At 43.4% G+C, this 26,279-nt stretch overlaps 2 protein-coding genes across 4 annotated transcripts in view; one reads left to right on the forward strand and one right to left on the reverse strand.

The window, feature by feature from the left end:
• LOC100447686 (neuroblastoma breakpoint family member 12) overlaps window positions 1-26,279 on the forward strand; it is a 2,265,351-nt gene that overhangs the window by 2,159,428 nt on the left and 79,644 nt on the right.
• On the reverse strand, window positions 1,629-13,022 carry LOC129058891 (myomegalin-like). 3 transcript variants are annotated; one of them, XM_054553656.1, is made up of 7 exons: window positions 12,481-13,022; window positions 9,203-9,443; window positions 7,125-7,241; window positions 6,334-6,560; window positions 4,044-4,179; window positions 3,547-3,738; window positions 1,629-2,011 (listed from the first exon to the last, which is right to left on the reverse strand). In XM_054553656.1, exons 3-7 carry the CDS (start codon window positions 7,204-7,206, stop codon window positions 1,866-1,868), a joined length of 783 nt encoding a protein of 260 aa, XP_054409631.1. In that variant the 5' UTR covers window positions 7,207-7,241; window positions 9,203-9,443; window positions 12,481-13,022; the 3' UTR covers window positions 1,629-1,865. The 3 variants fall into 3 exon arrangements, with proteins under 3 accessions (XP_054409631.1, XP_054409635.1, XP_063573980.1); XM_063717910.1 differs by having other exon boundaries at window positions 1,855-2,011; window positions 3,692-3,738; XM_054553660.1 differs by lacking the exon at window positions 9,203-9,443.

Genomic DNA, 26,279 nt, shown 5'->3' on the forward strand with positions numbered 1-26,279 from the left:
TCTAAATGCTTCTTTTGTGGGCACCAGCCTGGAATCAAGTGCTGTGGGTTTCTCCCCAGTGCTATGTGTCACTATGGCAAGACTGGTACTACGTTTCAATATAAAGTCCCACACTTTCCCCCTTGTCCCCAAGCCATCAGATTCTCTCTTGGAGATGCATTTCCTGTGGTTGGGGGAGAGGTGTTATAGGAAGTGCAAGACTGTCCTTCCTCCCTTCTTCAATGCATCTTTTCTTGTTAGCATGTTAAAACCAGGTGCTATGATCTCTCACCTGATTAGCCCTTGTGAAAGCATTTTCTTACATAGATAGTTGTTCAATTTGATGTTCCTTCAGGGAGACCATTGCTAGAGAATTCTATTCTACCATCTTACTCCACCTTCTACCTGTTTTTATTTTTTAAATCTTTCTAGTACATAATTGTGAAGTGAAAGCTTTATTTTAATCTTGGGGATCAAAAGCATGTAGCTAAGAACTTTTCCCAAGGAATGTTTTAAAATTTTTATATCAATGTTTATGGAATGACATACTTTTTGATTCAAAGTTCTTAAATGTAGTTTAGTTTTGATTCAATGTTATAGAACACTGTTTTTTTAAACAGTGATCTGCAGCCCACATGTAATGGAATCACCTGGGGTGCTTATATTTAAAAAATGCAGATTCTAGGGCTCACACCAACTAAATCTCCTGGGATTGGAGACCAGGAGGTAGTTCCTATAATCTCCACAGCTGCTTCTCAGGCACACCAAGTTTAAGAACCATTCTTTCATATTTTCAGACTGGGGATTCTTACAAAATGACAAAGAAGGAAAACCTTAATCTTTTAAAGTTAGAGTTCAAGCATTAGACTATGCACTTCTTAAACACAGTTTGTCTTTCCCATTTTCTCTTTCCAGTTCTTTATACTGTCAAGGGATTGGTGCAGAAATGGGAAACAAAGCAGTGAAAGAAAAACTAATTATTTCTTTATACACATTTTCTTTAATAATCACCAAAAAAACTTTCATTTTGTCACCCACCCTGTCCACCAGTTATGTTGGCCTTCAATATATGGTGATAGCAACATATATAAATCTATATCATACATTTATACACACGAACACATTCTGTCAGCACTGTGAAGACACAGACTAGGCTTTCCTAGGCTGGGGGCCTCTCCCATTCCACTTAAAAATGAGCACAGGTTTGCTCTTTGCAAGAATTTCAACAGAGTTTGTCTGGCCATCAGTCCCCAATTTCCCGGAGGTAAGATAGGATGACAAAATGGGATAGCATCTTTGAAGTGAGGTCAGTCCAATTTGGATATCATAGAAGAAAAGAAACTGGATGTGCTAGGTTAAGCCTGAGATGGTATCTGGGAAGTCGCCACATTCATGATGTGAATTCAAAGAACACAGGTGCTACAGTGCAGACCAAAGCCCAGCCTGACTCGACCCAATAGGGTCAGGTGTGGATCTGTGAGTAGTGCTCACTGAGCCCCCGCCAGCAGTGTCCGGCAGGGCACCACTGCTCAGTAGTGTGCTTTTAGAACCTGCCAGAGGAGCTCCAGCATTGGGACCACATGTCCCATTCATTGGAATCAGGGTCCTATATCCACTGAGTTTTCCATCTCAGGACAGCTGATGAGGCAAGAAATGTGCTGTTGCTAGTTCCCAAGCTGCTGGGGCTGTTGAGAGGCAGTATCACAAAACCTTCTATGCAAACTACGCATCTTTTGCTTAGTGCTGGGCCAAGTGGACCTTGGCTAACGGTATTCCATAGCTGTCAGAAAGGCTTTCTGCCTTTCTCCCAGCTCCACCAGGATACATCTCTGACTCCCTCTTCTGGACCCTCCAGTGGACTTGGAGGAATGAGGCCCACATGCTCCTCAGCAGATAGGTAGCTGCACGAAAGGGGGACAGGCCCACCTTTCCTGCTGTTTTAAGGACTTCTGGTGGCTGCGCTTCTTGCGTGGTTCCTGGAAGGCAAGGCTCACAAGGCTGGAGTACACGGCAGAGCCCTTAGGGATTTCACCTGCAGACAAACATAAAACAAACCAAATCAGTGTAGATTGCCAGGCCCTACTGATGGCTACCTGAAGCTGGAGTGAGAGCTACGTGGTGACCAAAGCCAGGAGCACGGTGAGAGCCAGTTAAGAGGATGAGCTAAGAGCATGCGCTGCAGTCTGGAGGAGCAACAGGTGCCCGAGGTTAGGGGGAGCCTCCCCACCTCCCTGTGTGCTGAGATCCCTGCTCCAATTCACTGCACACTGGGTGGCTGGATCCTACCACTCCCTCTTCAGGGGCCAGGTGACTCTCCAAATCACTTTGTCTCAGCAGAAAGAGGCCTTTGCCATCTCCACCCAAGAAAGAAGTGCTTAGCATGAAACACGCACATATAGAAACAGCCTGTTGTAGGAAGAAGAGGACATTCTGCAGGGAAGTCCTCTGTTAAGTTTATGTCCAGTCGCCATAATGAGGGTGTGGAGGGGCCAAGTCCACAGGGACCTGAGAGCTCAACTAAGTCCAGTTCCATCTTTGACACATGAGGGTGCAGCAGTCTCACAGAGACTAAGGGACAAGCCAAAGCCACACAGCAGTTAGTGATAAGCCAGGGATTAGAACCAAGGCCTCAAGTCCTTTCCAGTGATCTATGGGAGGTGGAGGGGAAATCTTCCACACTGGAGAAAGCCAGTGGATACTAGAGACTTTTGGGTTACCTTTTAGTGGATACTAGAGACTTTTTGGGTTACTTTTCTGGGACAGGAATAAGGCTTTACAGAGGCAATCCTGTAAAAAAAAATCCTGTAAAAAAAGCTGCTCCAAACAGGCTCAGGAAAGAGAAGAATTATCAGAGAAAAACAAAAGGGAATTAGTGAAAAAATAAAAAAAGAGCAAGTTAAACTAGCTCAAGTCATTTTCACACTATGGAGATCAACATTCTCTCAGGTTACAGTTTAGAAACATTTCTAGGAATATGCTCAATTGCTTATGGCAAAGCTTTGAAGTCCACGTTAAAAGGTTTAGTTTCTGATTTTTAAACCATTCAGATACCTCAAGTTTTTCTTCAATGCACTTCCTAGGGAATGATTAACACTTAGTGTTTTATGTAGATAATGTCTGGTACATATGTAACATTCCGCCGCCACCCCACAAGGTTCAGTTGTTATTTATTAGCAAATTCTCTTTTAGACCAATGAGACACAACAGATTTCTTTTGTCATGTTACTTAAAGATATATCAAAATCAAATTGCTGTTCTTAACCCAGGAGTGTGCAGTTAAATCAGTTTATTAGGTTGCAAATTGCTTTTACTTTTTCATGAAGAGTAGAACACATAACTGGCCTCAAGATCCCTCTATCAAAAGCTCATTCAGAGGCAGACTCCCGAATGTCTAACGACTTCAAGAGTCAGCTGAATTGCATTTCTCCAGTCTCCTGACTTTGCATCAAAGAAGAAAACTTGGAGTAAAAAGGAGAGATGATGACAATGTGAGAGTGAACCAAGATACAGGCGCAGGAGCTGATGGGGTGGGAGGGTGATGGGAACAGAAACTAGCAGGAAGCTCACTGAGGACCTGTGATCTTGCAAGTGGATCCCAAATCTTCTCCTGGAAGACCAAAGCAGGCCAAGGGTCGCCTACAAGATCTGCTAACAGATGATGATGGGTTGGGGACAGGCTTGGTGCCTCTGACTGGTGCAGTAGTTTCCTTACCTCTAAGTTAGTCCTTGCCTTCTTTAAAACATCGTGTGTTCTGGTTACTGAAACAACAAAAGAGCACCACAGAGTAGAAATCACCAGCAGAAATTAACCCTACTTGCTTAGCGTGAGAATTCTAAAGCATTTATTTCTTTCTGGCTATTCAGCTTGGAGTCTCCTTCTATCCACCCCCTGTCCTCCTCTCCCTCTGCATCCACAATTGCTCGTGGCACAGGAGGTTTGGGGACATCAAATCAGTCTCCACTCCCAACATCTCCAAGCCCCCCTGGTCACTTCTCATCTGAAGCACAAGTGGGGCATCGGGAAGACTGCCCGTTTCTTCCCCCATTCCCTCTAGGGAATGTACTCTGGCTGATGATGAACTGCTCCATGCTCTCCTGCTGGTTGGCATTCTTCAGATGCTCAGCTGTGCTCTGAAGGAGCCGCTCCTGTTTGGATACTTTGGTTCTCAGTTCCAGAAGTTCCCTTTCTGTTGATTCTCCCTGGATAAGAGGAACAGACTCTTACTGAACAGGCAGAAGGCCTAAAGCACTCTGTGCTTTGTGGCTCCTTCCAGTTCAAAGAAGGATTCTACAATCTTCTCAACCCTCCTGAACTGGATTTCCTCCTTCACAGCCTCGGATACCTCCAGCTGAGGACAGTTTAGGATGAGGCCATTAGGCAGGAATATTGAGACTCTGGAATTCCCCACGCAGACTAGCACAGGCCCACACACCTGTAGCTTAAGAGAACCTCGCTTCAGGCTGGTATCAAACTCCCAGCTCTGAAGAGGACCTTGCTTTAGTCCTGATATCAGTTCTGTCACTCTCCCTTCACAGGTACGATTGAGAGTTCAGAAATGTTATGCTGGGGATATCTGGACTTAGGCAAGTTTGCAAGTTTGTAAATATTTGTGCCAAGATAAAGATGGCAAAACACCCTCTCCCTGGAATTAGCATAGTTGGATCCAAAAGGTATTGGTGACATTGACCTGGAGCTAGAATCCCTGGGGAGGGGATCCTGAAACCTGCCTACTCAAGGGTCTGCCAATCAGAGTTAGCCTGAGCTCTGAGCAGATCCTAAGGGGTGGCTGACTTTCCCCAGGTCTGGTCCAGAGATGCCAGCTTAAGTGATATGCTGGGATTCCAGGCAGTCGCTAAAAAGGCTCAGTCTCATGGGGTATTCTGTGATCATTTGACCAAGGGACCTGTGGGGTGGGAGATGGGTGCTGAAGCTTTAACTGAATTTCAGCTCAGTCAAACTTCAGAGAGGTAAAGAAACTGAACATTTATGGATTGCCAGGGTTATGATGTCTCTGCCTTCTCCACACCCCTTCCTCTTCTTTGATTTCTTATCCAGGGGCCAGGGGGCTGGCGGGGAATGGGATGTATTTAGAGCTGCAATGAAAGCAGCCACCATAGGTCAGAGATGTCCCTCCAGGGACACTCCTCTAAATTCCTGTCTATCCCAACTCACTATGTGGCTCCTGATTTTCTGGAAAAGCTGTGACATTGAGGAGACAGAACAGTATTGGAGGGCAGGAGAACTGGGTTTCAACCAAGAAAGGACACTGGCATCTTTCCACTTTGCCAGGCAGCACAGGGATGTGGGTGCTTGGCAGGGCCCCTCTCCAGAACATGCTGAGGAGGGAAGCCGACTCCTCTAGGGCATGGTGCAGGGCACTGGTGCTGCTCTGAAGCTCATGAATGCCTTTGCTGCCTAGCACCTGGGGAAAGGTAACACCACAGGAGCAGAGAGATTACTTTCTTCCCCCTGCGTGGGCCCAAGCTTCCTTTGTGAGTGAGGCGCAGAACATGGGCCTGCTTGAACCTGTGAAGCCCTCGCACAACCATTTGCAGCTCTCAGAACTAAGGTGCTGCTCCCTTTACTGGGAATGCCTTCCTCCACCTGCAGAACCCACAAGGCTTTCAAAACTCACCCCCCTTGCTATGTCCTCTATGAACCTGTTACCTTCCTTGCCTGAGATAAATGACCACATTTGCATTGGTGCTCTCACAGCACAGGGGATGATTTCTCATACTGTGCCTGTAGCCCCTTACTGTGCTTATCTACTTAGGTGTGTGTCTTGCCCTCCAATGTGGGGGCTCCATGGAGGAAGGGCTGTCCCTATGCATCCATGGGTCTCCAGCAGCTCAGACAGCACAGCCACAGGTTCCTGGTCTCTCTCACTGGCAAGGTGCTCTCAGAAGCTTTGCTGACTGTCTTCTCTCCCCTATGCAGTCTGCACAAGGAAATGCCTTGGCTGCCAGACTTCTCACCCCTTCCACATGTGGGGGCCATACACCTGCAAATCCTTCGATTTCTGTCCATCCCATTGAGTCGACTCTGCCCACAGATGGTCATGTGCCTGCATGACTGTGGTAGATAATAAGCTACCAAAGGCTGCTAGGCAATGCCACGTGTTTCTGTGGGGCTGAGGGGAAATACCCAGTCAGCTATATCTGGAACAGAGCAGAACTCACAGTGAAAATAGGAGATGGAGAAGAAAGGGCCTGGCTGCTATACATGGAAGAGGAAGCCTCAGCTGTGGAGAGATGCAAAGCATGAAAAAAACAAAAATGGTGGGAGAAGGAGTTAACATCAAAGGAAGAAAGGGCACAAGGAAAGAGTGCACCTAAAGCTGCAGGTGTGATTACCTCTGTGCCTTGGGCTTCAAGGCCAGGGAAGCTGCATGCTGATCTCACAAGAGACACTATCTTTTTGACCAGCAGCTTGCCCTCCGCAATCTGCTGTCTTAGGGCACTGTAGTCATCAGTGTGGCCAATGACATGGCGGCCATGCTTATTGGCAAAGGAGCCATCAGTAGCATCCCCCTCCAGCTTGGGAGGGGTCTTCATTACTGGAGAAGTATCCAAACCCAATCCTGAAAAAGAAAATGACAACACAACAGAATCTTCTGTTATTCATAATGATATCCTCAGTTTGCTCCAACTCAGAAGAGGTAGGGAACAAGAAAAGGACGAGGCTGGGTACAAGAAAGGAAGCCTTGGAATGTACAAGGGTGGGGCAAAGTCCATAGAGATCTTCTGGCTTCTATATTTTTATAATCTTTCTTACATTATCTCTTAATGATAAATTTGCCAGGAGACAATTTTTTCCTTATTGGCAAATGAAATAGGATGAATCACAAATAATAAGTTTCTGGGTAGAGAAGACACAGACAAGGAAATCAAGCTGGATACAGACAGCATTTTCAAGAATGGAGAGATTATGGCGCAACGAAGCAAAAACAGCAGTAGGAAAACTACAGGAGGATGAACAATGGCAAGAAAGGCAGCCACAGAGGTGCAGGGAGTAGGGCTAAAGGCCTTGGGGCATGCAGAGAAAACTCTCTAAATACAGATAATATGTTTAGAGACGACGAAAGGTTGTTTGCATTAATCACTTTCCATCATCAGTCCCTGGGCCCTTTAGTTGCCATATTTACCATCTGTTCTGTTGATTATGGCCATTTCTGAGCCAGGAGTAGAGGAAGCAGAGCTGGGGAGGACCAGAGCTGGGGAATTCATACCAACATCCCGGACTGGAGGGGACACAGCTGAATCTAGGGAGTAAAGGCAACCACAGTTTTCAGGAGCCCTGGAACACCCTGCACGTGAAGCACATGCACACCTAGCCGTCCCCACTGAGACCTAAGGTGGCAGGACTCTCCTCTTACAGAATTATCCATACCCCAACAAGCAAAAGCCCATGAGTCACTGAGTTCAGAATGTTTCCATTCTTCAGAACAAAAAGATATTCCTTTAATTGAGGGGTGTTCCACGAGAAAGTAACCTCTAGTTTGAAAAATTATTAGGTGTATTTTTATAAACCGAGTCTTGAGTATAATTTGTGTGTGGTATCTAATACGATGCCCTGTAACTAAATGTAATATGTATAAATATACATAGTATATATTAAAATCTAGAATCAAGGAATCAAGGAACGAATGGATTCATGGGGGACTAAACTCAACATTCTAGTCATCATTCTGATGAGGTAATACTGAAAAAAATTGACTTGTATGAGAAGAATGGAGACAGAAGGCTTGGTGGGTTAACGCTGTCTTGCTGGAGACTAAAAAGCAACCCTATGGTGGAGGAATTGGAAAATATCGCAAAGAAGGTAGAAAAGGTCCTACTCAGGCAAGCGTGACCCAGTGCCTGCTTTCCGGCTCAGGTCTCGGGGTGCTAGAGAAAGATGGGCAGGGACTGCGCCAGCGGGGCTGTCTTGGCTGCTGTGTGGGAAGCCAGTGAGAGGGGAAGGCCTGGTTAGAAGGAAGAGTTGGAGACATAACTGAACACCACAACCATCAGGGCAGCCCAGAGAAGGGCAAGGCATCCACCTAATGTAAGCTGAAAACAGCATAATCATGTTATTGTCACCTTCATTTGGCAAATAAGGTTACTGTCGGATAAATGAGCATCTACAAGAACCAGAGAAAAATAAAGATTAACATGACCCAGAAATAGGTGGCAGGAGAGTTTGAAAGCTCAGCTTTAGAGAAACTGAACAGAAGTGGTTCTGATTTGAATACAATTGAAGGTATGGCCATGGAGGTGAGTGGAGATGGTGTACTAAATGGTGTATCAAAAGGAGAAAAGGACAGAGGAAGTAGAAATTGAATGATTTAAGAGACTAGGGGGACACCATTGACATTTCAATGAAAACTGGGAGAAGTGAGATTGATGGGGGATATTGAAAAGAGAAGGCGGACCTAGTCAAACACGCCTATCTGAAAAGGCAGGCAAGGGGTGGGGTAGAGAAAACGAATGATGGCCGCCTGAAATAAATCACCCACCATCCAGGACTTCCCCAGAGCCCTGTTTCCTTAGGGGCAGGAACATTTTACCACACACTGAGTTCCCCACCTGTGAGGGAAAGGGGGACTAGAGAATCTGGGAAGGTCGGCAATACTGAGACAGGGCACAATGAGCTGGAAGGAACACAGACTGAAAATCACAACATCTGGTTCTGATCCTGGCTTTGTCTATAACTTCTCTAAACCCTCGCTTGTCTGTTAATATCTCAGGACCTAAGTTTTCTTATGTGAAATACAGAGATAGCAAAACCTGCTTTACTTCAGATGAAATTATATATGTGAAAACACTTGGCTAAAACTAAAGCACTAAGCAAATCCAAGAAAAAGATATGAACATATACAGCTGCTAATTATTGAGCAATTCTTAGTGTGCCAAGCACTTGCAAATGATTTCATTTAATGCTCAAAATCATATAAGGTATATATTATTATTATCCTCATCTTAAATATAAGGAAACTAAGGCTTAAACCTCTGAGACTTTAAACACCTTGCCCAAATCAAACGACCTCTAAGCGGTAAACTCAGAATCTGGAGCCCAGTCTGACCTAAATCCCACGCTTTCACTCAGGCTGCTAGACTAGAGCATCTCTGATTTCAACCTGACCATAAGGAGCATGGACCAGGCAGATTGCACCTTCTGCCGCAGATATCCTGGTGATCTCCCCACTGGCCAAGGGCTTTCTAAGTCCCTTTTCCTTCCTACCTTGGAGGAGCAGCTGCTTGTTTCCAGGGTCAGCACTGGCTGGGAATTTCTGGTTAACAGAGGAGGGGCTGAGGCTGGCTTTGCCAGCACCGCTATCCAGCTGCTGTTGCAGCTGCAGTCGCAGACAATTGTTCCCCTGAATGCTCTGCTCCAGCTGCCCTCTCAAGAGCTCGTACCTCTGCCACCAGGTGGCTCAGGTCACTGTTCAGAGGGATTTGGTGACAGGCATCCAGGCTGTAAGCTAAGAGAGAAGAGGAGTCTGGTAACATTGACCCAAGTATTTCCAAGCACTTGTCAGAACCCTCCTCTGTGACATTCTTTTCTGCCAAGGGCCCCACTGTCATGTGAGTCTCATCAACGCATCTCTGATGGAGATGTCACCATTTCTGTGTGTGGCCGGGGGATGGCACTGAGCTGGCACACATCCAGTCTGAAACTTCCCTGAGGTTTAAGTTACACACATGCACCTATAGAGCATTTGATTGGCAGATGAGGATGAATCCATATTTCATCTCCATAGTAATCTTAGTCCTGTAGGCTGAAGTATAGGATCCTCCAAGGTAGAATTCTGGTCAGCACTGAGCTAGAGAAGGGTAGGGGATGAGGGAGAAAGAGATTTCACAGTCTTCACTCTCAAAAATGAAAGAGGAGAAGGAGGAGGCCTTTTGGTAGCATGTGAGAATGTGAGTTGGGCACCTTAGATGAGGGATTATAACTGAGTTTTTCAATTTCTCTCTCTCTCTCTCTGTATGTATATATATGTGTGTGTGTGTTTGTACATATATATACACCTATATATAGTGTGTATATATATGTTGTGTGTGTATATACATACTATATATAGGTGTATACATGTACATATATATGTACACACGTATATACACATAAATATATATAAAAAATATATATGTATGTATATTTACCTCCATTCACCACATGTAGTCTATTTCATTGTACTGGGGATGAAGAGATCTAAGAAATATTCTACAAGGCTACAATCCCTTATCTGAAAACCTTAAGGTCAAATGTATTTTGAAAGGTAAAATTTGTTTTAGTTTTTAGCAAGGCAACAGGGTGCATATATCACATATAACATGTACCCAGTTGCATGTGAGCCACAATCCTTAATCAAACATATAACTATTTCTGCAATGAGCTATGTGAATATTCTAAGTAGATAAATAAAGACTTATGAATATCCTCTTGTCAGATCATCTACATTTTGTCACTAAATGAGTATTTGAAAAATTTAATTTGGGATCTTACTGGATTTTGAAATTACAGATAAGAGATTATGGAGCTTTAGTGGTTGTAGCTTTGAATGAGTCCTAAGAGGCAGGGAGAAAAGCATGAAAGGAAAGGGAGCTCAGGATGAAGTAGTTTTACAGACTTTGGTAAATAATCTACTCTTGAATTTTGCCCAAAGTTTTATGATGTTCCTCTCTCTCTTTCTCAATCTAAGTTCTCACTAAATTTTGCTTATTTTTTTAAGAGATGTTTTAAAATCTATCTATACCCTTTCATCTTCCCAATAGCACCTTATATTAGACTGTCATCTCTTAATGTGCCAGAATATCACTAGACCCATCCAATAGATTTCCCAGATTCTAATGTCTCCCAACTCCAGGACATCCCCTAAGACTTAGCATCCTAAAGTTCTGTTTTCGTCATATGCTTATCTTCTTTGAAAAAGAATACACTTAGTTTCATTATCTACTATACAGAATGTCAACTTTCACCCTGACCTGTGAGCTTTCAAGGTTTGGTGACTCTACTCCACCATCCTGACTTCTCACTCCCCCAACCCCAAGCTTCTCCTGTGGTCAGGCTGATCCCACTGACCCAACACTCACCATGACTGTGTACTTAAGCTATTCTCCCAGCCTGGTGAGCCACCTGTATTTCTTCAAGTTCCAGTTCACCTTCTCTTTAGAAAATCAGGAAACTAAATCAGGATTTATGATAATTCCAATCTAAATTCCATTGCCCTTCACCCTTTGTTTAGCCCTCTGGAGGGACATAAAATACATGAGTTCTTTTTCACCTGACACTTCTTCAAATATCCGAAGCCAGTTCTCATGTCCTCAAGATCTTTTGAAAGCCTACATTTCTTTAGTTTCTTTGACCAGTTGGAGATTTCTGGTCCACACCATTATGTTCCCTAGTGTGTCAATGCCCTTTTCAAAGATGGTGCCCCTTAATCTAACAATATTGTAGACATGGTCTCCACAGGCAAACATCACACTTACACTACTGTAGTATCAGTTTGAGCTGGCATTTCTAGCAATCTCTGGCCTACGACTTACTTGTGTGAACATGTTTCTACCAAACCCTGTACCCTCAAGTCCATGAACGGCTGCCTGTCCTATATTTCTAACCTCATCCTATATTTCTACCACTGATATTTTTAATCAAGCTCAGGATTTTGCTTTTTATCTTTGTTAAATTTCATGACATTGATGTCAGTCCTCTGTTCCAGCCTGCTGTGACTTATTAACTTTATGTTTTGAGTACCCTTCTCCATTTAAAGAAGAATGAAGAAATATATCAAATTCTCAAATATTTGATTATTATTTCAGCAGGCAGCAAAGTCTTCAATAAATGTCCTTAATATTTAAATCCAGGATTCAAATTTAGGTCCTGTTAGTGGTATTTCTGTAAGGGTTTTTTGTTTTCATATCTTTTAATTTTCTCCTGTGGGCAGGCTGGTCCCCACTGACTCAACACTCACCATGACTTTGTACTTAAGCTATTCGCCCAGCCTGGTAAGCCCCTGTATTTCTTCAAATTCCAGTTCACCTTCTCTTTAGAAAATCGGGAAACTAAATCAGGATTTATGAAAATTGCATGAAAGGGCAATAAGCTGAGAGCCAGATGTCACTAGGGAAAAGGCCAGGGTGGGAGCAGACTGCCTGCTGCATTGGGCTGAATGGGTTGTCAGTATGTATTACCGACAATATTAAAGGCCTTTTCAAATGATGATATCATTAGGACAGTTCTTTTGCTTTCAAAAATGTTATAATCTAGACATTGATAGGAATGTCTAGATTTTCTTAAAATAATTAGGAATGATCAGGCTGGATCTTGCTTGTGCCACCAACCTGTCCCGTTGGGCTTTGTGTTTGAGAGTTCCTACTAGGAGCCCCAGGCTAGGGTGGGGGTTTCTGAGACAGAACTCTGTAGCTTCTCGTGATCTCCACAACTCCCAAAGGAAAGAGCTCATTAGCATCCTATGCAAGGGCAAAAAGCTCATGGGGTGAGGAGAGAAGAACACATACCTTTCAGCCCCTTCTTGGAATTGCCATAAAGTGCCTCGTAGATTTGTAGCTCTGACTGGAGGGACTCAAAGAGCTGCTGTTTCTCTTCACACTGTTGCTGCAGGAGAACCAGCTTGTGCTGCTGTCTGACCAGGGAGAGGCAAGGCCCAATGAGATGGCAGAGCCACTCAGCCACACCAGAGCAATAAGCTGAGAGCCAGATGTCAACTCAGGGGGTCATAAAGTGTTACGGTTAGGGTTACATCTGAGCCCCAGATGTCAACTCAGGGGGTCATGAAGACTATCACTTTTATTTCACAGATGTGGAAATGGAGGCTGAGGGAGGTCAAGTAACTTTGCTTGAAAACACACCATTACCTACATTAGTTCAGAGCAGAACAGACGCACCAGCACAGTCTCCTTATTGTTCCTACAGTGCTCTTTGCATTCTGACAAGCAGTTACAGGGCTTATGCTGGGACCAAACATCACAGCCAGTATAGAAGCTTCCTAGGTGGTGGTGAGACTAATGTCCTATATGTAATTGGAAGCATGGGAACCCTTCTTTTTCATGTTTCTAATATAGTGAAGACTTCTATAATAGAGTTTTACTCTCTCAACTTGGGAGTGACAAGGCATTACCAGAGAAGTCCTTTCTTCTGCTCAAAGCGCCCCTCCCCCCACCCCACTGACACACAAAAATCAGGAATGGCAGAGGGAACATTGAGGTTTCCAAAAGAGGACACCAATTGTCTTGCCAATATCCCTTCTTCTAATGTAAGAATGAATGTAAGAATGAAGAATGCTACCTTCTCTGTCAATGGGTCCCCTCTTACCTGGAGTCGTTTTCCTGGAGGGAAAGACGTTCCTCCCTGAAATGCAAGACCTCTTGCTGCTTCTCCCTCAAGTCTTCCAAAAGCTGCTGCCTTTCCACCTTCTGGTGCTCCAGCTCCTCTTCCAGCTCTTGAAAGTGGGATAGAGAGGACAGCAGAGCCTCCCTCAGGCTTTCTGTTTCCTGGGAGTGCTCTGGTGAGAGGAACACAGGATTGATTTATTATCATGGGGCCAAAGCTCAGCAGGAAGATGACCCCAAGCACATCCGCCCTGACAAACAGAGCTAAGGAGCAGGGAAGGAAGGCCCTATGTTGGGTGGGAAGAGCATGCTGGCTCAACATCCCCCGCAGCCTGAAGAATGGTACATCTCTGTCTTTGCAAAACCCTTCATTCCACTTATTTAATCTGTCCTACCTTGCTCTTAGAGAAATTCTGGTTTCTAATGCTCACAATTTTCCAAGTGCTCACATACCATCTGTTCAATAATCTATCCTGATCGCTCTTATTTAACACGATGGCAGAATAGAAAACCAAATCCAAAAGCCGCAAATTTAAGCAAACACAAATTTCTATAATACCTATGTAGATAGAATAATCCATAGCATAGTGGGCAAAATGATGATACATACCTTCAAAGCAACAGCTTTATCATGTATTCGCTGGCAAAGTTTCTCAAGCAACATTTCATTTGCTTCAAGGGGTTTGTCTGAGTTATCTCCATACTGTAGGAGCTCCCGAAATTCCTGAGACCAAAAAATAGTTTCTTTTATTCTTTTATCCAACATTAACTAAATTGCCAAGTAATTTGTTAGCTATTCAGGATAAAAAAACAAGATGTGATCACTCTCCTCAAAAGTAACAAGTTTAGCAGAGATAACAGACATAAATTGTAAAGTATTCTGCAACATACAACAGACACAACACATAGAATTAACTGTTGTGCAACATACGCTAGCTACCAGGGGAACACAGGATGCACTGCCTAACTCTGCCTGAAGGTGTCAGTAAAGACCTCACAGAGGAGGTAGCATTTGCAGTGAGTCTTAATTAAATGACTAGGATTTCCTAAGCGAAGAAGGGAGAGGAGGATATGTTAGAGAAAAAAAAAAAAAAAAATGCACGCTATGCATACAATGAAAAAATTGTACATTCAGTGAAATGTAGTGGATTCAATGTGACTGAAGCTTAGAGTAGGTGGCAGAACAGATCAGTCTCTTCTTAATGCTCCATCTTCCCCTCAAACTTTCATTCTATCATCAAAATTACTCTGTGGAAGTTTCTGTACGGTTTGTCTTCATCTATTAAACTGAGAGCAGTAGCCAAATATTTTGTCTTCCCAACACCCAGAAAAGTGTTTGACTCACAGAGGTGCTTAATAACTATTTTCTGAATATTAAGTCTTTATAAAAGACTTCATAAAAGACTGCTTAAGTCAGGGCTATATGTACTGTTTCTTACACTTGTTAGTAAGCATCTTAATTCACAAATTATATTTTCTATTTATTTTAAATCCTCCTGATTCCCACCTCTCAATGTTTTCCATATAGCAGGGACTCAGCACAGGTAGATTAATATCTTAAAATTACATTAACAAATTTCAGAGTTTTATGAGCCCAGTTTTCATTGAAATCATGTAAACTCACCTGAAGCAACTGCTCATTGTGACTCAGACTATGGTTTAGGTGCTGGACGTTTTGTTCCTGGGTTCGAATCTCATTGTATTTTTCAGCCTCCTGGGCACGAAGCTGTTGGCTCTCATTCTGCAATTCTTCTTGTAGCTGCTGCAAGGCTTTTTGCAATTCCTGAATTAAACATATTACCTTTTTAAAGAGATCAAAATTGTCACGTGGTTATCAGAAATTACAACCAGACTTGTAAAGCACTTAAAAGCCATCACTCCCACTCTCACCAGAAAAAACCTGAACAAATGGAACATGAATAACTCTACTTATATGCAACAGAAAATGGAGGTCCTAAGACATGCCAATGCTATGAAACCTGGAGCCACGGGCAAATACAGAGAATCACAACTTACCTGGATCAGAAACCACCGCTGGAGCCAGCATTGGGTAGACATACTTCAAAGGGAACTGCCTAATTGCTGGAGCTGACAGCAGCCTAGCCTAAGAGGTAAAATCTCCTGGGCGCCTAACTAGTGGGAGCCTCCCATACCTTCATGAGTTTTGTCTCCAGAAGACTTAGGGTGAGAATTGGAGAAAACTCCTTACATGCTTCTGGAGGGGAAGGAGAGGTAACTGTTGAAAAATATGCCTGGTGCATTCTGTTCTACTTAACAAACACGTGCCCTCAGAAGAAAATTATGTTTCCAGAGTCTAACCAATGTAGGAAAGGGAAATACACAACTCCAGTGACCTCTAGCCATCCTGTCTCACCTAAGAGGGAAAAAAATTTGAGAAGCACTTTTGAAGGTCACAGCCCAGGGGCACAGGCCCACCACAAGAATGAGACCTAATCACAGGATTATGGAACACTTCCCTCCCCTACTCCTTACCACTGTATCAATAGGTCATATACATACACACACAGTATATATAAATACACACACACTATACACACACACGTATAGTAAGAGACAGAGATTTATTACATTTGATCTTCCATATCTGTGGGTTCTGCATCCATGGATTCAACCAGGCCTGACTCCAAAATATTTTTTGAAAACTTATGATTGTGTCTGCACTGTACATATATGGACTTTTTTCTTTGTCATTATTCCCTAAACAATACCACGTAACAACTATTTACATAGCATATGGGAGGATGTGAGTAGGTTAGCTGCAAGTTCTACATCATTTTATATAAGGAACTAGAGCATCTGTGGATTTTGCTATCTGCAGGGGGTCCTGGCACCAATCACCCAGTGATATTCAGAAATGACTGCACAGGAAATTGGTTCATGTGATTAGGAGGCTGGGAAGTTTGAAATCTGCAGTGTGGCCTGCCAGGTTGGAGGCTCAGGAGAACTGGTGGTACAGATGAATTCCAAAGGTCATCTATTAGGGAATTTGCTCTTATTCCCTCTTGCTTGAAGAGGCTGGTCTTTTTGTTCTAGTCGGGCCTCCTACTGATGGAATGAGGTTCACCCATGTCAGGAAAAGCAATCTGCTTTTCCCAGATTCACTAATTTAAGTTTTAGTCTCATCCAAAAACACTCTCCATGTTGACACATAAAACTAACTCTCACAGGAAGAAAAGAAGTATTTTTCCAAAAGTCATAAGCGATTCCAAACCATAGCCAAGAAGTTCAGAGAACACCCAGCAGGGTAAATACTAAAAACTCTACACCTAGGCATGCAAACCCTAGTAAAGATTCTCTAGAGAAACAGAACCAACAGAAGAGTGATAGAAATAAAGATGGAGAGAGAGAGAGAGAGAGATTGAGATTGATTTTAAGGAATTGGCTCATATAATTGTGGATGCTTGGTGAGACCAAATCTGATGAGGTAGGCGAGCAGGCTGGAGACTCAGGAGAGACAGTTGCAGTTCAAGTCTAAAGGGAATCTGCTGGCAGAATTCCTCCTCCTTGTTAGGGGGAGGTCAGGTTTTATACTATTAAGGCCTTCACCTGACTAGATGAGGCCAACTCACACTATGGAGGGTCATCTGCTTTACTCAAAGTCTGCTGATTTCAATGTCTCATTTCATCAAAAAACACCTTCACAGAAACACCAGAATAATATTTGACCAAATATCTAGTCACCATGGCCCAGCCAAATTTACACATACAATTGAGCATCACAACGTATAATATTGAAAATGTAGAAAATCAAAGACCAAAGAACATCTTGAGAGAAGCTAGAGAAAGAAAACACCTTACCTTAGAAGAACAAGGATGAGTATTACATTAGACTTCTCTTCATAAACCATGCAAGCAAGAACAGCATGCAGCTGACATATTTAGTGTTGGAGGAAAAATAACCCTGTCAACCTAGAATTCTGTAGAATTACCTTCAAACACGAAGGATAAATAAAGACTTTCTCTGACAAACAAAAATTGAGGGAATTTGTTACCAGTGATTTTGTCTTCGTTGGAAGGTTAAAAGAAGTTCTTCAGAAAGAATAAAAACTACAAAGGTCAGAGACATATCTACACCAAGGAAAGAAGTTAGAGAAGAAATAAATGAAGATAAAATAAAATATTTTATTATTTTATTCTTAATTCATATAACCGTCTGTCAAAATAAGAAAAATAGCAATAATAGATAGAATGATTCTAGGTTATGGATACATCAAATGAATGATAGCAATGTTTTAAAGGGTGGTAGGAAAGGAATAAGGAATTTTGTTTTTAAGGCAGCTGCATGACCCATGAAGCATCACAGCATTACTTATAAGTTGACTTAGATTAGTTGTAAGTATATATGGCAAGCAATAAGGTGAAAACAAAAACACTGTTTTTTTTTAAAAGGAATGGAATTTGTATTGTAAGGAGAATAAAAAAATGGGATCATATAACATGTTCAATTATAGCCAGAGAAGGTAGATAAAGAGTAAAAGACACAAAAGAAAACAATGAAGAAAGTCAAAGAACACAAACAGTTACACGTATGGTACATATTAATCCAATGATATCAATAGTCACTTTAAATGTGAATGGTCCGAATACACCAATTAAAAGACAGAGACTGGCAGAATGGAAATTGAGTCCCAACTATATGTTGTCTACAACAAACCTACTTTAAATAAGAAGACACAGAGATATTTGAAGCAAAGAGATGGAGAAAGATATACCATACTCATCGTACTCAAAAGAAAACTGGAGAAGCACTGTGGCTCATGCCTGTAATCCCTGCCCTTTGGGAGGCCGAGGCAGGTGGATCACTTGAGGTCAGGAGTTCAAGACCAGCCTGGCCAATATGGTGAAACCCTGTCTCTACTAAAGATACAAAATTAGCCGGTCGTGGGGGTACATGCCTTTAATCCAAGCTAGTTGGTAGGCTGAGGCAGGAGAATAGCTTGAACCTGGGAGATGGATGTTGCAGTGAGCTGAGGTTGTGCCATTGCACTCCAGCCTGGGCAACAAGAGGGAAACTGAGTCTCAAAAAAGAAAACTAGATTAGCTATATTAATTTGAGACAGAGCCAACTTCAGAGGGAGGAAAATCATGGGGATAAAGAGTCATTACGTAATGATAAAGAGGTCACTTCTCCAAGAAGACATGACAGTCCTTAACTGATATGCACCTAACAACAGAGCATCTAAATATGAGAGGCAAAAGCTGATAGAACTTCGAGGACAAATAGACAGATTCACTATTACAGTGAGAGACTTCAGTATCAGTAATTGACAGATCCAGCAGGCAGGAAATCAATAAAGATATAGTGGAACTGGACACCACCATCATTCACCTGGATCCAACCAACTTTTTAGATTATTTCCTCCAACAAGAGCAGAATACATATCCTTTTTAGGGTCACATGGAATGTTCACCAAGATCCACCATATTCTGGCCCCAAAAAACACACTTCAACACATTTAATGGAATAGAAATCATACCAAGTATGTCCTGCATTCAAAGTATGAAACTGAAGTAGAAATCAATAACAGACAGATAGCTGGAAAACCCCAAAATTGGAGATCAGACAACACACTTCTAATAACACATGGGCCAAGAAAAAGTCTCAGGACAAATTACATATTTTGAGCTAAATGCAAGTGAGTGTGTAACTTATAAAAAAAATTTCTGGGTGCAGGAAAATTGGTGCTTAGAAAGAAATTCGTAGTATTCAATGCATATGCTAGCAAAGAAAAAAGATCTACAATTAATAATTCAAACTTACAATTTAGGAAACTCAAAAAACAAGAGCAAATGAAATCCAAAGTGAGTGAAAAACAAGAAACTAAAAATTAGAGGAGAAATCATGGAAATTGAAAACCAGAAATCAAGAGAGAAAAATCAACAAAACCAAAAGCTAGGTCTTTAAAATAATCAATAAAATTGATAAAACATGTAGCTGGTGAACCAAGAAACAATGAGAGAAGTTACAAATTAATAATAAAAAAAAAGAAGGTCCTCACTACTGATCTCATGGATATTAAAAGGATAACAGATGAAGATTATCAACAATTCTGTGCTCACAAATTTGATAACTTTGATGAATTGGACCAAGTCCTTGAAAGACACAATCTACCAAAACTCACACAAGGAGAAATATATAACCTAAACAGATCTCTATTACTGAAATTGAAGCAAAGCTTAACAACCTTCCAGAACAAAACGCCAGGTCTAGATGGTTTCACTACCAAACATTTAAGGAAGAAATGATACCAATTATCTCTAGAAAATGGAAGCCGAGGGAACACGTCTTATCTCTGGTCTAGGAGGCACTTTAGTAGCAAAACTAGACAAATAGTTTTGAACCAGGATGTTGAACTAGTCTGGACTGCTGAGCAGCTCCTGAAACTCAACCCTGGAAGAACTGTAGAAGCAAAAAGGAAACATGGCTTATGGGACCTGTGAAAAATGGTAAACCTCCCTTAGAGACCAAGGCGGTTTTTATCTGGTGTGTGTGGAAGGTTGATGTTCACAGGTAGGAGAGAGAGAACCACATAGAGAAAAGTGTTTTCGGTTCTGCTCTTGTTTCTGATTCCACAGCTATGGGCCAACTGCGGCTCTTACCCCTTCACGAAAGAGATTTGTCAGCGGCTCTTAATCTGCCAATGGGGCAGCTGCGATGTGACATCCTGGATCCATATAAGTTTCACTGAGGAAAAGGGTAGATGAAAACAGAGGAGGACAAACCAGATGATCCCGCAGCATTCTTTTTTCAGGTTTCCTTCCCAAACCTCCAGAGCTAATGGTTGTCATGGCCTCCCCACCACGCTGCTTAAAGAGAAGCAATAAAAAGAATCCCTTGGACAGATGATTTGCCTGGTGGAGTGTAAAACAAACGGGGGTGATAGAAATGAGTTTTGGGGACATGCTGCTCTCCACTCGGGGCCCATCCTTCATTTTGCTGAGACCACCAAAGACTGGGACTTCCTCGACAGGAAAGTTCGAAGCCCCTCTCTGCAGCTCCCCTCATCTGTAAGCGGGTTCCTCCCCACACTCCTCCCTTTTCCCTGGGCCCCCTTGCCCCAAGCGTATCTGCCCGACCCCACAGCTTCTCTCCTTTCGGGAATGTCATTTATTTCTTAAGCTGCACTCCATCGCCAGACGTGGTCAAATGGTCTGTCCAAGGTCCAGGCAGTGAAATCAATGTCCAGGTGACTATATTTCAGGGATCCGAAGAGACAATAAAAGTCCCGCCGATTTTAGGGCCAAATATGCAAAAGTGCAGAGACTAACCAGACACACTGGCTGCTTCCAAGACAGTCTCTGCAAAGTATCTGCTTAGAGAAATTCCACTCTGGAAGGAACCCGAAAGCTATACAGTAGTTCCCTTTTTCTTCTCTTTATTATCGCGGCTGTGACCCACCTGAGGAACAGTTATGGTAAGTAAATGTAAAAACCAGAGGGCACAAAACTGGGGCTTGCATTAGCCAGGAATAGAACCCGGGTTTCCCGTGTGGGAGGAGAGAATCCTGCCACTGAACCACCAGTGCGTACTGGCGTAGCAATCTTTCGCTGGAAAGAGGTAAGATATAGACATGGGAAAAAGACTCAAGATTCTCCAAGACTCCAAGATTCTCTTTGGAAGATACAACTAACAAAAAAGACACCCAGAGCAAAGGCTTACAGTGGAGATTTGCATCAGGCAACACCACAAAATTACGGCTTCGTATTAAAAGAGCTGACTTGAAAAAGCCTTATTTTGAAGTAGGCTCTGTACAACTGGATAACAAACCTCTGTAGGAAAACATCAGAAATTCACCCAGTTTCCTGTCTCTGGTGCTGTATCCAACGTGAGCCTGTGGAAAGTTCTTGCCTTGCTTCTTGATATCTTCTCTTTGCCTTCCCGCCGCTTGGGGCCTTCCAAACCCTTTCCTCCCAACCTTGACAAAAACATCGGTACTTTCCCCAAAAAGGCCTTCAGAACCCAGGGACCCCGTTTGGAAAGCTGGACTCTTGGCACTATACCTGGGATACTCCCGGAGACCTGGATGATAATTGAACTTCTTTCCTCATGTACCTATTTCGAATTCCTGGAAAACTCCAGGGATCAGATCTTGCTTTTAACTTCTTATGTCTTACAGAGACCAAAACAAGAGCAAAGAAATGGACATTTCACTCCAAGATTTTATCCCTTTACCATGCCCTGGTCAGCCACCCAAGGAGGCCAGTTCAGGGAAAAACAGTTCCATTCGATTCCATTCGACTCTAGTTAGATGCTAGGATATTACTCCTTTAGCTAATATGAAGCATTGTTTTGCTGTTTGCCTTTGTCTGATATCCATGTTTTCACTCACATTCTTGTTTCCAATAAGCCTGGTACAGATTTGCAGCACTCTTTTTGTTGTTATTGTTGTTGTTTGTTTTCTTTTCTTTTTAAATGTTTTATTTCCAATTTTACTTTAAATTTAGGGGTACATGTGCAGGATGTGCAGGTTTGTTCCATAGGTAAACGTGTGCCTTGGTGGTTTGCTGCACCGATCATCCCATCACCCAGGTACTAAGCCCACCATCCATTAGCTCCTCTTTCTGATGCTCTCCCTCTTCCCAGTCCCACCTTCTGGCAGGCTCCAGTATGTGTCCCCACCCCCATCCTATCTGTCTGCATGTTATCATCATTCAGCTCCCACTTGTAAGTGAGAATATGTGGTATTTGGTTTTCTGATCCTGCATTAGTTTGCTAAGGATAATAAGCACTGCTTTTAATATTTAACCCTTTTCTGTCCATTAAACTATTAGAGCCAGCATTTCCTTTTCTATCCAATCTGAGAGATTTAGATTCATTATAATTAGCAGTAATTAGTGTTATGTTGGAGATGACAGGCATAGTCTCATTCCCAGCATCTCATTGTATGATTTCTCTGTTTTTGCTTTGTTTTTTAAAGTCTCCTCCTGCCTTTCTTAACTAGACTGGTCTGTCTGGGTAAACTTTCTGTTTTCAGAATTCCATGTCCTTAGCACAGGGCACATTATGGTGGCCACCCTGAGCAAGGCCCTTACTGTCTCTCCTTTTCTCTGTTTATCTCATTCCCATTCCCTTGTCCACTTCCAGAAACTCGTTCTGAGATGTTTAGTATATGCTCTTTTATCCCACATTTTCTCTGCGTATTTCAATAAGGGGACGTCTTTGAAAAACATACATTGTTCTTGAACAATGTGTTAAAACAACCATAAAATGTGAGTTGGTTCCCCAAACCCATTCCAGCCTCTTTACTCCATTCTGTGTACTAACTTCTCAATTTTTCCATTCCAACAGTAAAGTTTATGTAAAAACAGGTGAGGTGAAAGAGTCAAGCCAATTTAAAATGAACAAAACACTTGAACAGTGTTTGTTCACAAAAGAGGATTTCTTCATGTCCAAATGTCAAAAGAAAGAATTATCAGCATAATTACTCATTCAGAAAACACAAATTTAAAATGCCATGATACACCATTACACACCCATCAGAATGGGCAACATTTAAGAGACAGGGAAAACCACTAGCTTATAAGAGTGCAGAGCAAATATATCCCTTGTTGCTGGCAAGAGAATATGATAGCGCAACCATTCTAAAAGAGTGTCTGATAGTTTCTAATAAAGTTAAACATATGCCTGCTCCATGACCCGGCAATTCCATTACTAGGTTTATACTCAAGAGAAATGAAGGCACAGGTCCATAAAAAGGCCCATAAACACCTTATTCACAATAGCCAAAAGTAGAAATATTCCAATCGTCCATCAATGGTATTGTATTCATCAATAACATCAAAAAGCTGAGATAGATGCCATAAAATGAATGTATCTCAAAACCATTGTTGCATTAAAAAAAGAAACAGAATCAGTATATTCCTTTACGTGAATTTCAGGAAGAAGCAAAAGTAATCCATGGAGACAGAAATCAGAATGGCGATTGCCTACGTCGGGGGATGGGGTGAGGACTGACTGGAAAGCGGCTCTAGTGACTTTTTGGGCTGGTGAAAATGTCCCGTAACTTGATCTGGGTGATGGTTTCTTACGTCAAAATGCACTGGGCTGTGCACTTCAGATTGGAACACTTTGGTCTGTGTGGATTATACTTCAGTCATTTACTGATAGCAAAAATACATAAACAAATAAATAAATAAAAACAAATAACAATTGGGTGTTGGGGAATGACATTAAGTTTAGATTTTATTGTATTCTTTAGGCTTTATTTAAAATTCCCAGTGGGAGTGCAAACTCTCCTCATGTCCTCTGGCTTGTTTCTGATTCGGCCTTAAAAGGCCCCACGGATGTTTGAAATATCTGAACCGGAGAAATGGTTATGGCCACATCGTGGTAATAGTGGAGGATTCCAATAAGGCTGACTGAGAGGGAGCACCTCACCTTTTGGTGCTGCACTTGCTCAGAGAGGGGGCAAAAGCCCAGCCTTTCAGGATGACCGGACCCCAGCGTGCAGGGTAGGGGTTCCTTCTATTCTCACCACTGCACAGAGCTCCGAAGCCACCGGTAAGTTCTAACCTCTCTAGTCGCAGGTAAAGAGCGCAGCCTGGCAGAGGTTGGAGTCTAAAGGAAAGGAGGAGTGCCACGCCCCAGGAGGGACACTGCCATGACTCGGATTCCACCCTTGGCCGCGATGCAGAGTCCTAACCAATATACCATCACAGGAAGCCGCCTGCTTTCTTCTTTAAACTTAATATAGGGCTGCTTCGGCCCAAGGGTCCCCATGATTTTCCTTCTTTCATGGTGTCTCTCCATTTTTCCTCCCTTTCTCCCCACTCTGCTACAGTAGAAAAGATGATTTTTATCTCTCAAGGATCCGGTCCTTACCGCTGAACAAAGCTACTGGGAAGTTTCCTCGCCAGGGTCCCCGCCTCTACCGATTTCCTTGCTCTCCTCCTTGCAGTTCCTCCTTGGACCCACCCAGTGCCCCGCTCCCGCCCTAGTGCCCCAGGCACCCACCCAAAAACAGCGCAGCTGAGCCCCCGCAGCTCCTTCGCGCAGTTTTACTGGAGGCCTCAGCCGGTTGTCCGTCCCACGGGATGCCAGGAAATCAATCGGAATAAACGCTTTTTAAAAAGAACTCACCGCCGGGCGCGGTGGCTCACGCCTGCAATCCCAGCACTTTGGGAGGCCGAGGCGGGCGTATCACGAGGTCAGGAGATCGAGACCATCTTGGCCAACACGGTGAAACCCCGTATCTACTAAAAAAAAAAATATATATATATGTGTATATATATACACATATATACACATATATACATATATACATATATACACATATATACATATATACACATATATACACATATACACACACATATACACATATGTACACATACACACACACACGCACACACACACATATATATATATATATATATATACACACACACACACACACACAAAATTAGCCCGGCGTTGTGGCGGACGCCTGTAGTCCCAGCTACTCGGGAGGCTGAGGCAGGAGAATGGCGTGAACCCAGGAGGCGGAGCTTGCAGTGAGCCGAGATCGCGCCACTGCACTCCAGCCTGGGCGACAGAGCGACACTCTGTCTCAAAAAAAAAAAAAAAAAAAAAGAACTTACTTTCCCTTCGCGACCAGCCTGGGCAACACGGTGAAATCCCGTCTCTACAAAAAATACAAAAATTAGCTCATCGTGTGGCGCACGCCTGTAGTCCCAGCTCCTTGGGGCGCTGAGGCAAGAAAATCGCTCGGCCCCAGGAGGTCGAGGCTGCAGTGAGCCGTGTTTGCATCACTGCACTCCAGCCTGGGCTACCAAGTGAGACCCTGTCTCACAAACAGAAGAAAACAAAACTTGCCCATGGAAAAACAGTTCATGATTTCTATTTTCAGAGCTCTTCAAAAGACTAAAAACTGAATGCGACGATGGATTAATTCAAGTCCTAGTCGTGCGCCCTGGTGAGTGCCATATCCTGTTTCCCGCGAGGGGACCCACGAGCGACCCTCACCATCATCCCTTCCCTGGTGGAGGCCCCGTGCGGGACACAGGATCCGAAGATGGCAGCGGAAGCTCCGCAGCGGCCCCGAAAGCGACTGGGCAGGGTGGGCACAGGCTCCCTCAGTGGGTGAAGGCGGCGCAAAGAACGGGAAGATGCATCCCAGGAGCCCACCGGGCGTTCAACTTCCCTTGGGCCTCGAGGCAGCGGCTCGGGTCGCGGACGGGGGCGTTTCCGGGGGCTTCTGAAGCAGGCGAGGGGCAGGGCGGGCGAAGGCCATTCGGCTGTCCTTCGTGCTCTAGAATGTCCCAACGCGCAGGTGTCCAACACTACAATTCACCGCTCTAATCTCTCCGGTTTTCCAAGGACCTGGAACTTGCACAGTCGTCCTGCCAGGAGGGCCCCTGAAGATTGAGGGGATGGGGAGTTTGCTGAGTGCACCCTTCCTATAGCGCCCAGAAGAAGGCACGGAACGTGTACCTGTGGCGCAATTCGTTAGAGCATTCTGCTGTTAATAGAAAGGTTGGTGGTTCCAGCCGCGGCCCTGGGGTTTTATTTAACCTGTTTCTGTTGATGGGACAACCAACTCCTGATTGATCACAAGACACACATGTCCCCACTTCCTATCCACCTTAAGTCTGAGACTTGGCAAGGGTCACCGCGCGTTATTCCTATAAAACTCAGGAATCCCCTAGACCTTAGAAAGGATCTCACTTGTGGTGTGATAAAAATCTTCCTTGCTCCCACGGCTTGGGTCAGTTAGGTGGACATTTTGTGCTTTAAGTTTTTCATGTTTAATAATAGGAGGCCTATTACAGTAGTATCCTATCCCCAGGGTGTGCCTGGGTTTACTGATTGCTCTATCAATAATGTGACCAGTGGAATCAGTCATCCTCATGGTGATCCTCGCCATTGTTTGTGAGAACAGCATTTCTTCTTCAGTTTGTGCATGATTTATTTAACCCTTTTCAAAATGTTTTTGAAGTGAGGTGGG

This window comes from Pongo abelii, chromosome 1 (assembly GCF_028885655.2).
Source record: "Pongo abelii isolate AG06213 chromosome 1, NHGRI_mPonAbe1-v2.0_pri, whole genome shotgun sequence".
Taxonomy (NCBI): Eukaryota; Metazoa; Chordata; class Mammalia; order Primates; family Hominidae; genus Pongo; species Pongo abelii.

Bases quoted from the DNA above. Each gene is read 5' to 3' on its own strand.
- LOC129058891 (XM_054553660.1), bottom strand. From the start codon at position 7,206: ATGAATTCCCCAGCTCTGGTCCTCCCCAGCTCTGCTTCCTCTACTCCT. The intron at 6,561-7,124 runs GTAAATATGGCA...TTTCTTTTTCAG, and splicing joins CATAATCAACAGAACAGATG to GATTGGGTTTGGATACTTCT. The intron at 2,012-3,546 runs GTGAGCTTCCTG...GTTTGTCTGCAG, and splicing joins TGCAAGATCACAGGTCCTCA to GTGAAATCCCTAAGGGCTCT.